Below are 16,221 nucleotides of genomic sequence, written 5' to 3'. Positions count from 1 at the left end.
TTAGGACCAACACCTGAAGCCTTTCATAGCTAATGGGACAATCCCATGGAAAACAATATGCAGCATGCCTTTCAGGCTGTTTGCCCTATATGGGCTTTCAACCAAGGCCAATGTTCTTCCCTCCCTACCCCTCTGTCCTTGGTAAGAAGAACTGCTGTTTTCTACTTGCTGGCATGCTGATAAAGACAAGAATATATGTTTTCTTTTGTAACCATCCTGATGAAGCTTTAAAAATATAAACAGGGCTCTTTTTTCTTGCTCCAAATCAATTTAGGATGCATTCCTAGGTGCTAATCAACCTATCCCATATATGTCAGACTCTCTTACATATTCTTTCCCCTCGTTTCAAGGTCTTGCCTTTCATAGTAGCATCTTCCATCGCCTGCCTTTTCCAAAATCATCAAACCTTCTCTGTCCTTTATCCAGAAAGCAAACTTGTCCCCCAAAGACAAACTGGAGAGATACTGGGTTCAGTCTGAGAATGGACACTCATTATCTGATTTCTTTTCAATTTTTATCTGGAGACTAAAGACATTTTGTTTGACTAAAACATAGAGATGTGATATTCCTTGAACTGCATCTAGAATAGTATAATGTGAATGAATGTTTCACGTATAAATCTTAAGAAAGTCTATGGAAGTGTCGTTAATAGATGCCTGACTCAAAACTCTCTTTCACAAAAATGTTGGGCCATTGTCATCATGTTATAATGTCTATAGGAAATTAAAATAATGAGGCAGAATTTGGAGTTTGATGTCTTGGGTTTGAACTTTAGTCTATGCCTTATTGGGTGAGTTGAGCCAAGATTATATTCTCTATGTTGGCCTAAACATTCTCATATCTAGGATAACAGCTCAGCTTGAGGGGACCAAGGTGAAGATACAATATGCTATATGTACTCTGCTATTTATATGCCTGCAATATTAGTATTTTGATTGCATACTAAACCTATGTTTAACACTTGACTAGTATATATATATATAATTCCTTGCAAACCAAAGTATGAATATTATTTACATTTACTTAATTTTATAATCGAAATAAAAATTATGGAGGTTAAGTAATAGTATAAAATCACATGATTAAGAAGTGGATAGAATTTGGGCAAAATACTCCAAGACCCTCTAAGCATATTCTCTGAGCTTGAAAAATTTTCTTCTGCCAGTCATCTCTTTAGGCATTAATTTTGTCAAGATTTAGGGACTCTAGACCCTACAGTCAAATGATAAAAGTATTTCCTTAATTATATTACCACGTGGAGTGATATGATAGTAGGTTTACATTTTCTGATATCACTACAAAGTGGACCCACCTTTCTTCAACATTACAGACTAAAATAACATTCCTAATACAACAAATCTACAACAGCTTTGGAAATACCTGTATTTAGGAAAGCAGTATTCTAGGTGAATTGAAATAATAGTCTGCTTAATGAATTTTATTTATTTATATTTTGCTTTATCTTTAAGTACCTGTAGAAAGCAGTTTATAAGTACAATGTATCTTGATCAATGTCAACCCTGTCAGAATTCTCACCCAATCCTCTTACCCAACCCCCTCACCTTTCTTCACTTTTCATAATTTTGTAGAGTAGCCATTGAATTCTTGCCTGCATTCCAGCTCCCCCAACAGAGAGACAAAGATTATCTATTTCTATCATATATGGAAGGTAGAATTAGTTTATAAATATATAAGTAAGTACTTTGGATAGTATACAAGGGAGTAGAAGTATATTAGATGAAATATGGTAGCTTCAGGGAAAAACTCAAAGAGGGTAAATCTTTACAAAGGCTAAATCAAAGGTCAACTAAATAAAGATCAGGAAATGGGTATTTAAGTTATTTCTAATCGAACAATAACCTCTTCTCAGTTATATTCAACCTCTTGGTTTCCACTGAGCAGCAAAGCCAGAACATAAGAGTATTCATTTTCCAAACAATCCAGTTTACTCACAGGTTCTGCATCTATATACCTAGTTAAACCATATATGGAATAAAACTTGGGTTCTAAGCACTCATCTTTTGATACATATTTAATACTTTGCTTTGATATTTTGAGGAAACGTAATATTACCTGCATCTGCTAAATCAAGTGAGATGAAAAATAAACATGAAAGCATTATGAATACATTATGATTGCTGTAAACAGAAGATAACCTGTATATTTCTTTTTGTGTTTTTTATATGACAGTTATCAATAAGCCTGATTTTTTCCCAGTCATTGTTAATATGTTTTTGACAAATTTTGCTTTTTACTTGTTGACAGCAGGTTGGTTCTTTCTTATTCAGTAACAATATCATTTTAATACATGTTTAAATAATTTAATGCATATTTGGATGAAAAGTTGCATATAGAGATAATAAAATAGCTTTACCATTAAAATTTTGATTCATTTCCTCCCTGGAATGTGTTAAGAGAAAATCACTTTCATTTTTATAGCTGGGAAAGAGGCAATTTGTTGTTGTGTGGTTTAAGCATATTCAAAATTATGGTAGCTCTGGAGTTCCCTAAAAATCCTCACTCAGTGGAGAAAAACCAGTGCATCATGAATTATGCCTACAACTTTGTTTCAATAAATACTGTCATTTGCTTGGCTACTGACCTGATATCCAGATTCATTCTCTTAAAAATAAAAAGTATTAAAATTCAATTAAATCACATAAAAATAAAATAAAGTCGCTAAATAATAGTATGATGTGCTTATTTGTCAGATGATCTGTATATAAGGTGTTTTGGGGTGTGTGTGTGTGTGTGTGTGTGTGTGTGTGTGTGTGTGTGTGTGTGTGTGTGTGTGTGTGTGTGTGTGTGTGTGTGTACATGCTGATCCTGGAACTTGAACTCAGAGCCTGGATGCTATTCTAAGTTTTTTGCTTCTTTTTTTCTTTTTTCAAGACTAGCAATTCACTTTTTTGGTGGGTTATTAAAGATGAGAGTTTTAAGAACTTTTCTACCCTGACTGGCTTTGAACCTTGATTCTTGATTCTCAGATCTCAGCCCTCTGATTGGCTAAGATTACAGGCATGAGTCACCATTGCCCAGCAGAACTGTGTAAGTTTTGAGAAACTAAATCAAAAGCATGCCTGAAATAAAAGTCCCAAATCTCAGATTATAGAGCTACAGAAAAGGGCATTGTTCTATTCTCTGGAAATACAATGATACTTCCCAGAAGTCTGATGAATAAACCCATTATGGGGGAAAAAAGACTTAGGCAAACAGCTATACTATATAACTCATCCAAAGTAGGGCATGGATATCTATTTCATGAGAAAGGATATTTGGTACATAAATTATTAGAATTTAATTACTTAGCAGAGTTATAAAGTTTATGAAATGGAAAGTTCTATGGAGATTACTGAGTCTAGTTTTCTCATTTGACAACAAAAATGGTAAAGAAAATTGTCCAAATATAGAAAGCAAAGAGGATGACCAATGAGGCATAAATGTCTGTACTCTGAATATTACCTTATTTTCTCAAGTGAAACAAGGTCATCTGCTAGATGTAAATACTTTTGTTTATAAATATATGGCAAGGAACTTTATGTGTCTTATGTATCTGTGCAGTTCATAAGTTTACAGGAGCAGAAGGACTCAGGTTACCCCAGCATCTGACCTCTAGTCATCTGTACAAATGCGAGCCCAATGGCTCCAAGATAAGCAAGCACAAACATTTCAATCTTTTGCATTACCAATTTATTGATATACACTTATTCTACACATAGTAATAGGAAGACAATCATAATACATTCATAAATATTGTTTTAGATGCCCTTCAAAATATCACATGACATATTGTATACAAAATAATACAAAAATCAAAGTATGTTATGAGTGATTTTTATATTGAGAAATAGTTATAAGGAACATGAACAGGTCTAAACATTTAGCTGAAAATGCCAAACTATCCCCATACAACATTAACCTTGATTCAAGTTTGCTTACTTAATACTGAAGTTCTTTAATAGGACACCTGAGCCTACAGGAATAAGCAGAGAGAGAGAGAATAAAAAACATTGTTGCCCCTCCAACTCAGATATATAAAATTTACTCTATTAAATTTGAATGAAATGCAGATATGCTTTGGGTTTAAAATGCTGCTTATTCTTTTCATTAATTCAAGCCATATAGCTTGAGAGTACATACAGTAACTGTATTCAGTGAGATCTATCACCTACTCATTTATAGTACATCTCCAGTAACCAAAAATGCAGCCAAATAAATATTGTCTTGAGGTTTGTTGACTCGTGCATTAACTTTCAAGTATGACTTATACAGATTTCAGATAGAAAGTCATTATTGCTTATGTTGCTACCAACTTTAAAACTTGAAAGATAATTCTTTCTTAATGCAGTTCCTAATGTTTTATACTAGAAAGTACTTCCTAAAACTCACTGGGCTAATCAGATATGGATAAATAAGATATGGACTTAGATGGAAGTTTAGAAGAACATATTCTTTTTATTGTATGGATACAGTTTTGACCAAGGAATTGCTAATACTCTTAAAGATAAAATACACAAACAAAAATATTCATACAAAATATTGCAGGCTTGAGCATCAGTAACGGGGAAACAAAACAAAAGACACTTTTGCACAGTGTTAGCAGCCCTTAGGGAAGGTGAATGCTTATTCTCCGGAAATAAACAAAACCAATACTAGAGTATCTGTCATGACAAAACCCAGAGTAAATTCGCCCAGTATAAGAGTTTACAGAATGAACACACATCCTCCATGGAATAAGATAAAGCAAATCCCTGAAGAAAGCTGGGAATTCTGACACTGTTCCATTCAGTGTGAATTCTCAGAAAGAATTTAAAAAAAAACAAATACATTAAAAATGGGACGTCCCAGTCACATTTGTCAAGTAAAACAAAACAGGCTGAGAAACTAGAGAAGCCAAACCATGTTACTGGTTTTATGACAGTAGGTATGATAAAGTCAACTTTAGAGAGGCTAACCCTCTGCAGAAGTTAGAATTTATCCTCTCCTGATTTCAGAAGTACAAACTCAAGGTTTCCATCAGAGAACACTGCAAAATGCATTCTGCAAACTTCTTTGAAATTACTTGGATCAGCCCTGTTTCCAACATCACCCTCTTGTCCTTCCAAAGAGATATAAATGTAGGTTTCTGGTAACCTACATCAGAGTGACACACTTACTTTAATTTGATGTTTGCACTTCGTTAAAGCAATCTTATTTATGACACATTGTAGCAGCCTTTCTCTGGAACATTGAATTTAATTTTTTTATTTTGATGGCAATACATTGATAATGTATTTTTCATACCTACTCAAGTTCTAAATATGAAACTAAATTATTATCAAAACACAACCACGTCAACTATTTTCCAGAGATGCTGTTAAAAATTCCACTGCCAACTTGAGAGAAATAATGACAGGCTGGCTACAAACATACTCTCAAATGTGTTCTCAGTAGTAAGAAAATAACAGCCCAAATTTATTCTGATTTGCAGAGAAGTGTTTGGTTCAGGAAAAGATATCAGCAAGTATACTCCTCATGTTATAAGAAAGAGCTAATAATGAAGGACAGGAGACTCATTCTTTAATGAAAACAAACAATCCCACCTGAAAAACAATGGACTATATTAGAAACCCTCATTAAAGTCTCCAAGTCATGTGAGTTGGAAGCTTTTTTCCCACTAGAATATAAAAATTGTTAATATTTTAAATACTTCCAGAAACCCAATCTTATCAAAAGCTTGACATCCTTTGGCTCCAACCTTAAACCACAAGAAATTGCAAATAGATATCTATTTCCATGTGATTAACGTATTTGCATAGCAAAAAACCAGTGCATCCCACAGCCACAGCATACCCAAATGAAATCTGCTCATATTAGCTATACAAATCTAATCACAACATGGAAAATATACTCTCCATATAGCAGACCTGCCTGCCCTAAACCCTTCATTTCCTCCGATTTTTGGCTCTAACATATTGATTCCAAGTGTGACTCATAGTATCAGTATTCTTACACTGTGAAAACAGTGCTACAACTTGCAAAAGTTTATTTTATTAATCTTTCTTACTCTGCAAATTCTCCCTCTCTTCCTCTTCCAGCCCAGTCCTATTGCTCTGATCTCATTTCTGGTGCCTCTTAACAGTCACTTTAAGAGAAAAAAAAAATAGATACTGTAATACAGAGAATTTTTAGAAGTCACTAAAAAGCACTCCCTTACCTTCTAAACCTGCTTCAATCAGCCCAAATTGTTCCAACAATTTAACAAAAAGCACAATGACGATCAGAACTGCTATCATTTCAAGCCCTTCCAAGTTCATGGTCGGCTAGGTCATGGTCCGACCACGGCCACTGAGGAGTGCTCTTCTGCCTGGCTTTCTTTGTAAAGCCATTAAACTACATTAAGAAGGCTACTGCTGGAGGAGAAGGGGAGGAGAGCGAGAGAGAGCGAGAGCGCGCGAGAGGGAGAGAGAGAGGGAGAGAGAGAGAGAGAGAATGAGAGAGAGAGAGAGAGAGAGAGAGAGAGAGAGAGAGAGAGAGAGAGAGAGAGAGAGAGAGAGAGAGAGAGAGAGAGAGAGAGAGAGATGAAGGGGGGGGTGAGGCTGAGAGTCCAGGCGAGAGTGAGAGGAGAAAATGCATTCATCCTGTCTGCTGTAGCAGAGCCCAGAAGTGACAGCCGGATAAAGTCAGCCTTGTCAGAATTATCGGCTTCCTCGTTATCACTCTTAGACAGAGGGTCCAGCCCTGCATGAAGAAGCGCGCAGATCACCCCAAGACCCAGGAGGTCACCGGGAAGGTCCCAGCCAGGCAGGACGCACGCGAGGCAGCGCTGGCCTGGGAGGTAGAGCTCTGCCTGCTGCTGCGCACCGCGCCCGTGGCTTCGCAGGGCTGGTCAGTTGCCTTGGAAACAGCGGAAACTAACCAAGAGCTGGAGACAGGATAGGAGCCTCGCGTTTTGACATAGGAAGGAAACCCCAGCTGTGGCAGAAGCAGCATTCACAAGTCCAAGAAACCCAAGTGTGCGATTTATCCGAGCTCGCTGAGTTCAGAGAGGAATTTTGCTTAAGGGGGTTGTGTATCACTGATTTGATTCTTTCCAGTGAGTCTTAGTCGCAGTGAACTAGTACTGTGGTTTGATGGGTGACTCTTTCAAGGCAGAAGTGTGCCAAGCTAGTACATACTCTTAATATGTACAAAACACTTCAGACTTTACCAACAGGCTTCCTCGTGCATCTTCTCATTACTATTCACCTCACCTTCACAGAGACAAGTATCTTCGTGCATCTTATGCTCTTTTTAAAAATGATAACAGGTTAATTTGATGCCACAGAAAGTTTGAGGAGGAAAAGAATATATAACAAAATTTCCTTAAACTGTCCTATCTATCATGCACAACTTTTTATTTATTTTTCCTCCTGAAGACACTGTGATGATGGAAGGGGTGCTGTAGATTCAGCTTCATTTTCTTCCTGAATCTACATGTTCAATTGAAACTTGTTTTGACAACTTCAGAAAGTTAAGAAAAATAACAAAGACACAAACTAGGAGAGCATCTGTGATACTAAAAGTTCTCAGAAAGGCAACAGAATTCTCCCCCTTCACAGACAAGCAAACTGAGGACAGAAGATAAGAGAGATCCGATAGGCAGAGCAATATGAAAGAGAAATTCTCTTCAAGCTGTGGCTGGTTTGGGAGAAAGTGTAGTCAAATGCTTGAGAATACAAATTCCAGAGTCAAATGCCCTAAATTCAGGCACCTCTGGAATCCCTTACTAGCAGTTTGGCTCCTAGGAAAACTTACTTAATCTCCTTGACCTAATGCCCCCATCTTTAAGAGGGGACACACCAACAAGTGTGTGGGACTGTCGAGGGAATTCAGGAATAACACCTTGAGAATAGAACAAGGTGTTCTAAGCTTTGTTTATATCCCAAATTTCTCCATGTTCTATTTACACTTCACAGGGTGGCCAGGATAATGAGTCTGAAATTAAGGGTCATCTTCCCATTCTCTTAATCAGCAACCTGTTTTGGCTCTCTCTGTGCCCACCGAATGATGTTCAGGCTTCTTTTCAATGTGTTCAGGTTCTCCCATGATCTGGTACCCACTTGTATCTCACGGCTCTTTCCTATGTCAATACATTATACTTGGCAGCTCAGCTCCTTCTCCCAAACCCATTCCTGACTTCATCACTTCTACCTGAGAAGCAGAAACAAAAGCTAAACTAAACTAAAACAAAAATATCATCATCACTACCTGAGAAATTCTTGATAGCCTATCTTGAAATTTTCCCGACCAGAATTAGATGAAATAGTTGTGTGTGTTGATGATAGCTTTCCCACATATAATGCAACATATGTGTACACCTGTGCACTAAAGGTGAGATTCCAGAAGTCAGAAGTCATCCTTCCTTTCCTTACTTTAACATCTTCCCAAGGGGGATAACTACCATGCTTTATAGATGTGTGGTACAAATATTCATTGTATAATAATCACCATTGACTAGAAAATTACCACATCATGTATCACTTATTACTAGCTACTCTGCATGTTGGCATAATTCAATAAAATTTAGAGGAAACACTAAACTCAGAGTATTTAAGGAGCAGGCTCAAGGTCATACCACTGATGAATGATGAACTGAGATTCAAACTCTCATTTGTTGAATGCTAAGCCCACTCTTTTTCTCTGATATTCCACATAGCTTTAAGTGAATCTGTAAAAATTATAAACATTGGCACAAGACTGTATTCGCATCAGATGAAGGTTACCCTAATCTTTCCAAAGTGTTTTGTAACATTCTAATTAATCCATTAACCCCTAGTAACTTTGGAACATGAAATGTTTCCAAATTAGTAACATACTAAACTCGTATGCTTTCCTTCCTACTCACTGTTTTCTTCTCATTATTTAAACAAATGTCTGAAGAAATTCTGTAGAGCCAGCAGCTTTAAACAATTAATCAAATATCATTGATCATATCCTATATGTTCTACTGCAAGGTATATGTCCTTGGGCTGAAAATATAGGAGAGCAAAGGAGCTCATGAAAAGTAGCAGAATGAGGCTCTTCCTCTCTGCCACAATTATGGTCCCATTGGTGTAGTATGCTCTTCTCAGGGATGGCCAGTTCCCTTTCCATATCTCTCCCTCATTATTTCAAAGTGTTGTTCTTGGAGTTTCCTGTATTGGAGTGTTCATCACCAGATTTCCCCACAAATAAGGAATAGTATTGGTACCTTGGCTCCCAAATCCACATAAATGCACTGTATACAGAAGCACATCTTCCTGAGGCTAGAGTCACTATCCTGTGAACCAGTGTTGTTTTTCCTCTGAAGCATTGTCACCAGCTGTCATGTTATTACTTCACTTGTTTAGCAAATCTCTCCTACTACCATTGCTAATGTATAAACTTATGCCCACGAGGGGAAATGGGTTTGCCCATTATTTTCACTGGGGTATCCTTAACTGGAGAGTAGTGTTTGGCACCAAAGAGGCAGTGCCTAGTTGCAGCATGAATAATCGACAACACTCACCTTCTGTAAGGGCCACCTGCCTTCTCTGATCTGGCAGAACAGACTTTTTGTTTGTGGAGTGCTAAAAAGGCCTATGAACCCTGAGGTTTCTTTATTTTAGAGGCTCCCACTTTGAGCACTGATGAATCCATCCACAGAAGGGCAAGTTCCAGTGGCCTCTCTCTAAGGGCGTGTCATAAACAGCGCATGTTGAAACCTCTTGTCTATGCTCCATTCACAATGTTTAAAGTGAATACGATTTGTGGTTCCTGCTAATGTGACTAGTGAAAGCAATACAAGGAAAAGATCTAAAACAAATGTCTAAAAACTATGGCTGTGGAAAGGGAGAGCATCCATTCCACACCTTAGTTTTTCAACTGGAAGAAGGCTGCAGTTGAACTAGGTACAGAGATTTAGCTTTCAGCAAATCATAGCTGGGAGTCACTGCTAGATTTAAACTAACACACTAATCTAAGGTCTTCATCTTACATCCTTCTTTTTGGAGAAATAATATTGTCAAAGGGACAAAAGGGATCTGATACCTCACTTTACATCATTGACCTCTTTCAAGTCACTTGAATGCTCTAAATCTCAGCTTGCTAGTCTTCAAAGCAGAGCCAGTACCTCCTTCAGAGGGATGGGTGAGAAGAATCAAGTGAAGTAGTTGAAAGATATGCTGATCTCCATGAGAATATTGTCCCCATCCTTTAGAAAACCACTCAGAAAAGGATAAGGATTATCTTATATTGTCATATTCTAGGTGGATAAAAGAGGTATGGGAAAGGTTAGTGAATCACTCTTTCTCCCAATTCATAGTATCTTTTCACTCATTAATTACCTTACTGAGCCAAATACACATGGACCACTTAAAGCAACCACCTCTAGGTAACCTCTAGGTAATATAACTTAAAAAAATCATTGCTGTTTCAGAATCAATGGGGTTTAGAACATGAGGAAGTTCATTGCCTCTGACTTAGGGGAACATGGAAGGCATTGGAATGAATGTGAAAGCATGGTGAATGAAAAATTTTCTCTCATTGCAATTAAAAAATGGCAGGCAGGCAACAATGCTTGATAAGAAATGTACTCATCAAGTCGTTATGTTGAAAAATGAACTTTACAACTTTGGTGTGGGGGGGGCGGGGGTAGCGGGGAGGATGGGGGGTAGGGGGAGGATGGGAAGGGATGGGAAGGGGAAACAAAGGAGGAGGCTACAATGCTTGATAAGAAATGTACTCATTACCTTGCCCATGTAATTGTAACCCCTCTGTACGGTATTTTCACAATAAAAAAAAGGACGTTCAAGTAAGCAGACTGAGATGGGACAATCACTCCAGTGTGAGAGTTTGAGACAAGAGCGAGTAATACAAGTCCTAGCTCAAATATAAAACTGAAACAAAGCCTATCCTTAACAAACTAACAAGAAGGGTTAGAGAGAAATTGAGGTCTCACTGTTTAATAAAGGCCCCACAAAGCAACTTCAGGGAGTCTTCCTGCTCAGATTCTGTAACCACATACAGGCTATCTCTTGCTTATTCCCAGAAAAAATGAACACACTTAATTAGAGGAGCGCTTATTCTTGCACTTCAAAGCATGTCCCCAAAGTGCATTTTCTCCAAAATTGCCAGTTACTGGCAGTAATGAACCCATTTCTGCTTCATTTTTGGCAAGACAGGGTTTGGAAAGGAAACAATGTTCCCTTCCAAAATGAGATATGAAGTTGCCCTTTGATGAACTGAGGCAGGGAACAAAAGGATTCTGGTTTGTTGCATCTTTCTGAGTCCAGATTCAGGAACAAGCTTTCTGTGTAGTCTTATATCAGTCTCAGTTGGCTTCAGCAGCAGTTAAGTTTCACTTAAATTTTGTTGTTGTTGTTGATTGTTAGTTCTTTACATACTAAGTTGTGATACAGGTATTACACTAGATGATATGGGTCAGAAAATTCTGACCCATTTACATTACTTGCAATAAATTTGGATGATGCTATATGTAAACATTTAGAATAATCACAGCATTTTCACCAAAAAAAGTGCTAATCATTTTCTGTGGAATTTCTCACTGCCATCTCATATAAACCCTGTGGCATAGGTACCATTCATTATTTCCAGTTTGCAAGTAGATACTGAGGGACAGAGGATTGAGTACAACGTACTAGAAAATATCCAAGCCAAGATTCCCCTAGGTGTAATTCCAGAGATAACATCCTAGTGGTCTGCTAGATGCAATTGCAAATAACTGTCTTCCAAGTCAGTAAGTTGTAAAAGCCTTTAAGGAACTATGTTAAGTATCCTGGGAGCAGGGACAGCGCACTTACTACTTCATACTAGTTGTAGGTGAGAGAATGGAATCAAGACTAACTTTACACAGATTGTATTGAGGTGCTACCATACAGCTATCAGATGGTTTTTATTGGTTTCTTTACCTGTTTCACAGCAACAATGATCTGGATTACATCATCAGTGGAAAAGAAGTGCTTTGTTCAGGAATTTATTCAGAGTCTATAAATAAGCCAAAGCCAACCAAATGCATGCCCAAGAGCTCCATGAAGTTTTTCTCTCAACCTGTCAGGCTGCCTCCAATTCAGAAACTCAAGGCAGGCCCTCATTACACCCTTTTTTGTCAATTAATTGATCCCAGAGGAACATGGGCTAACATTTATGACTGAATAAATAGGAAGCACATTTGGACTTTCAAAATAAACTACATAAAACTATCACAAGATACCAAGTGAGAAATGCATATCCTTAATAGTGTGAAGTCACAGTGACCCAGCCTCATGCAAAGTGAACTATAATGCAGAGGTGATAAGGATGCATGGTTTTAAGTACTTGCTGGAAATTGTGACTGCATAAATACTTGCCATCATTCATGCAAGGCATTGGAAATAGAGACTATCATACTCTAAATGCGCAAAAAACAGCAGCTACTATTGTTAGCTATTGCTATACACTGAATACTCTTCTCATATATGTATATATGTATATAGCAATGAGAGAGTATACATATATTATATATATATATATATGTATATATAAATTATTCCAGTAAATCCACATAAGTAAAGGAGCTGAGGACTAGTATGCCGAGTACCATATGGGCAAGTTGAAAAGCTTCTTCAGTTGAGTTGAAATTCTAAAGAAAACAGTACTCCTACCCACTCATGAGGTTTACCACCATTTCACCAAGGTAAAACCAAAATAATTTATAACTTTACATAAGAGGGTTCAAGTGATCTTAAGAAAGTTTCAAATATGGGTAGATCAGTTGCAAATAAAAGAGGAGTAAATGGCTTTGAAACAAGTTTCCAGGATGCTGGTGTTTGAGAAATGATCCCTTTCATTCTGGAGTGTTCTATGGGATGCTCAGAGCCAATCAGGTGTGAGTAGAGCATCAGATGACTGACTGTCCTGAGGTTCGCATGGGTTTCCAAGCATCTCGTAGAGTGCTCTGAGAATTTAGGGTATATTGCAGGACTCCCTCAGCAATGAGTTATGATGACTGTGACATCAACCATCTGACTCCACTGACATCATCTAAGTATCCTGTAGACTGTTGTGAAATGACACCTTTAAGCATATATCCCACAGCTCTAGCCTTACACATGCATGATACTCCACTGTGTGTGACTACTTGGCAGCCACCTTAGCAGGTGAAGAAGAGTGAATACGACACCCAGACTTCAACAGAAAACCTTGTGCTGAGGATGGAGGGCAACGCAGGCTACCAGAGAAGAAAGTGGAGGAATATAGGCAGTGAATCAGCTCACACCAAAGCCATGTTTTAATTATCCTTACAGCCTGAAGACAAATGAGGGGAAAGAAATGGTAGCAGGACTGTCTGGTATTAAAAGGACAGAAGAGACACGTGACCTGTTATATATCCCCCTTATAGATAATTACTGGTGGTGTATATCAAAAAATTACCTAGAGATCACCAGAAAAATGAATAGAAAAATGAATCTTCGGAGCTCCTTTGAAGATGCTGATTTACTAGCTCTGAGGTAGAGTCATGGACTCTCCATTCTCCTCAATCCTTGGAATACTTTCTAACAGGACTTCTGTGGCCCATCCCATGAGAAATGCCACCCCTATACACATGCAGGAAATGCTGCCTCCTGGGAGGCCTCCTCCCTCATCAACATTAACTGAGTGTCACAGATTTTACAACTCAGGAGTACTGAGAACTGATGCCGTCTTCACCAGTGTCTCAGACTTGTTTTCCTCCAAACAAGTGAGGTCTTTTCAAAATCATTTGTGAGGAGAAACCCAATTGATTAAAATTGTTGATGATTCCTTCCCTGCTTACTTGACAGCTTTCTTTCACCAGCAAGCTTCAGATGCAAACTTGAACGATGGAAGAGAGCTGTGAAGCAGTCCACGATTTCTGTATTGCTGCATATACTATCTCCTATCTTGCAGCCTTTTTCTTGTTTAGCTTCAAGTATAATCAGTTAAGTGAGGAACAACACCAACATTTAGCCTCTTCAATAACCAAGCATATTGAAACAAATCAAAACTGACTGATGGATGCAAGTATTAGGAAGTGTGAAGCTGAGTTAGACAAAGCAGATATTTCAGCTTGAGATCTAATAAAAGACACAGAGGAAGCCACTTGGAGTCCTTTCCCACTATTCACAAGGGCTAATCTTTTGTGTAAATCAATACCATAAAAGTAACAAAAGAAAGCAAAGTTATATGATGCATAGTTCATTTATTATGAATTCATGTAAGACTCAAATAATAGAAACAGGATTATTTGTGACATCATTATAGCAAGGGACAGTTCCTAGGGATTTTAGCCCTGCTTAGTAGAAATCTTGGTGGTAGCTATATAAGTAATTAGATTTCATTCCAAATATTACTCCTTCTAACAATCTAATTTTCATTACACCTGACCAATTGTACTTCCTCAGAGTAATAGAACATAAGTTTTATTTATTCTTTTATTGCACTCAAGAAAAACAAAATGTGGAAAGTAATAAATCACAGCCCCCTTGACAATTATTCATGCTACTTATATGTTGTAGTTTAATTATAATTCTGACTTAATCACTTGTTAATATGCTTGATTTTCAACAAGAATACTTCAAATATAATAGTGATGATAGATGATAATTATGTCATTCTAAAATCAAGTTATGAATAATTATGTGTAATTTTTTGTGAAACACTTATTATTAGTATTAGTAGGACCACACAGAAAACTTATTAATGCGATGGAAAGGAATGATACAACGTGACATGAAAGAATTAAAGACATACTATTAGGATAAATCAATAGGGCATATAATGCTAAAGTTTTCATATACATAGTCATGAACACACTAAATTGTTTAATTAGTCAAGCATGGTTTTCTGGTATATAAACCAAGAATGGTACCTCTCTGAATTGTGAGACATATCACCTGTTGCTAAACAAGAGAGGTACACTGTGGCAAATGTGGCATTTGGGGATTTTATCAATTCATCAGCATCACAAAATATAATGAAATGTGGCCATGACATATTGATACAATCAAAAAACGCAGTAAACATGAGATACACTGAGCTCCTTCAGACATAAAACAACATACTGTTTTCTAGCAAAGTATTTTCTTAGTGAAAACAGTATTATACAGTAAATACATAAAGCAGTAACATAGTCATTTATTACTATTACCAAAATGTATGTACTGTATGTGATTATGAGTGTTGTGGTGTTTATGACAAACAATGCAGAGTTCTGTTCATACCAGCATCACTATAAACTCATGAGTACTGCACTACTATGGCATTGTGATGGCTTTGATGTTACCAGGTGATAGCAATGTTTTGTGTGTGGATGCTGCTTGAGCTTAGGACCTGGGCGCTAGACATTTTGTTGTTTTTGTTTTTGTTTTTATCAAGGTTAGTGCTCTACCACTTGAACGAGAGCTCTGCTTTCATCTCTTTGCTGGTCAATAAGAGTCTTACCAACTTTCCTGGCTGGGCTGGTTTTGAACCATGATCCTCAGATCTTAGCCTCCTGAGTAACTAGGATTACAGATATGAGCCACCACCAGTGCCCAGCGTCTTATATTATTTTGTTCTTGACTTCTTATTATAAATAGCTATTATCCTAATTTGATTAATAAACAGCAGTAGACACAACATCTTCTCTATGATACCATGAATAATTGGGGGTAGGAGCCACATCTTATTTATATATGTGCCTCACATGAGTTACTTGACCAGACATATTGCAGTTGATAAAATAAGTTTAGAAATAGAGAAGGAAAGAAAGAAGAGATGAATGTAATGTTCTCTGCAGGGTATAAAAAAGATGTAAGCCAGATACATAAACTAAGACAGAATTGCCATACTTAGATTCTCAATGATATTTATGTATTGTCAACTTGAGACTGTCTAAGTACTTAGTACATTTAAGCTCACAATATTTTACAGGTAATGCATCTATGAGAAAAGGTAAAAGATTTAGCTGTTTTACATTAAGCATTCTAGGTATCCCAAAAATAACTTCAATGGTCAACACATTGGCATGAATGATTTCTATTCACCGCCTTTATAAAGGAAGAAATAAGACCATTAGTAAACAGGAAAATTGTAGCCAAAGGGATACTAATGTACAAAGAAAAATATGTTAATAACCAGTTCACTATCAAGTGCAAAATATTAATGAATAGTTATCCCAACTAGAAAATTTTGAGGGTGATTTTGAGGCCACCTAGACTATTCTAAGACAATCACTAGTTTCTT

At 37.1% G+C, this 16,221-nt stretch overlaps 1 protein-coding gene across 3 annotated transcripts in view; it reads right to left on the bottom strand.

Annotated features, from left to right (window-relative positions):
* The window catches only part of Kcnip4 (potassium voltage-gated channel interacting protein 4), an 896,578-nt gene that overhangs the window by 401,800 nt on the left and 478,557 nt on the right, over window positions 1-16,221 (bottom strand). The window contains exon 1 of one of the 3 annotated variants that reach the window (XM_070012217.1): window positions 6,197-6,388. The exons of the other annotated variants lie outside the window; for them this stretch is intronic. Coding sequence (XP_069868318.1) covers window positions 6,197-6,296 — 100 coding nt within the window. The 5' untranslated portion in view covers window positions 6,297-6,388. Of the gene's footprint in view, window positions 1-6,196; window positions 6,389-16,221 lie in introns of those variants that run through there. 3 annotated transcript variants of the gene reach the window in all.

Source organism: Dipodomys merriami, unplaced genomic scaffold (assembly GCF_024711535.1).
Source record: "Dipodomys merriami isolate MVZ:Mamm:240054 unplaced genomic scaffold, mDipMer1.0.p SCAF_9, whole genome shotgun sequence".
Taxonomy (NCBI): Eukaryota; Metazoa; Chordata; class Mammalia; order Rodentia; family Heteromyidae; genus Dipodomys; species Dipodomys merriami.
This window is presented reverse-complemented; position numbering and strand designations above follow the sequence as displayed.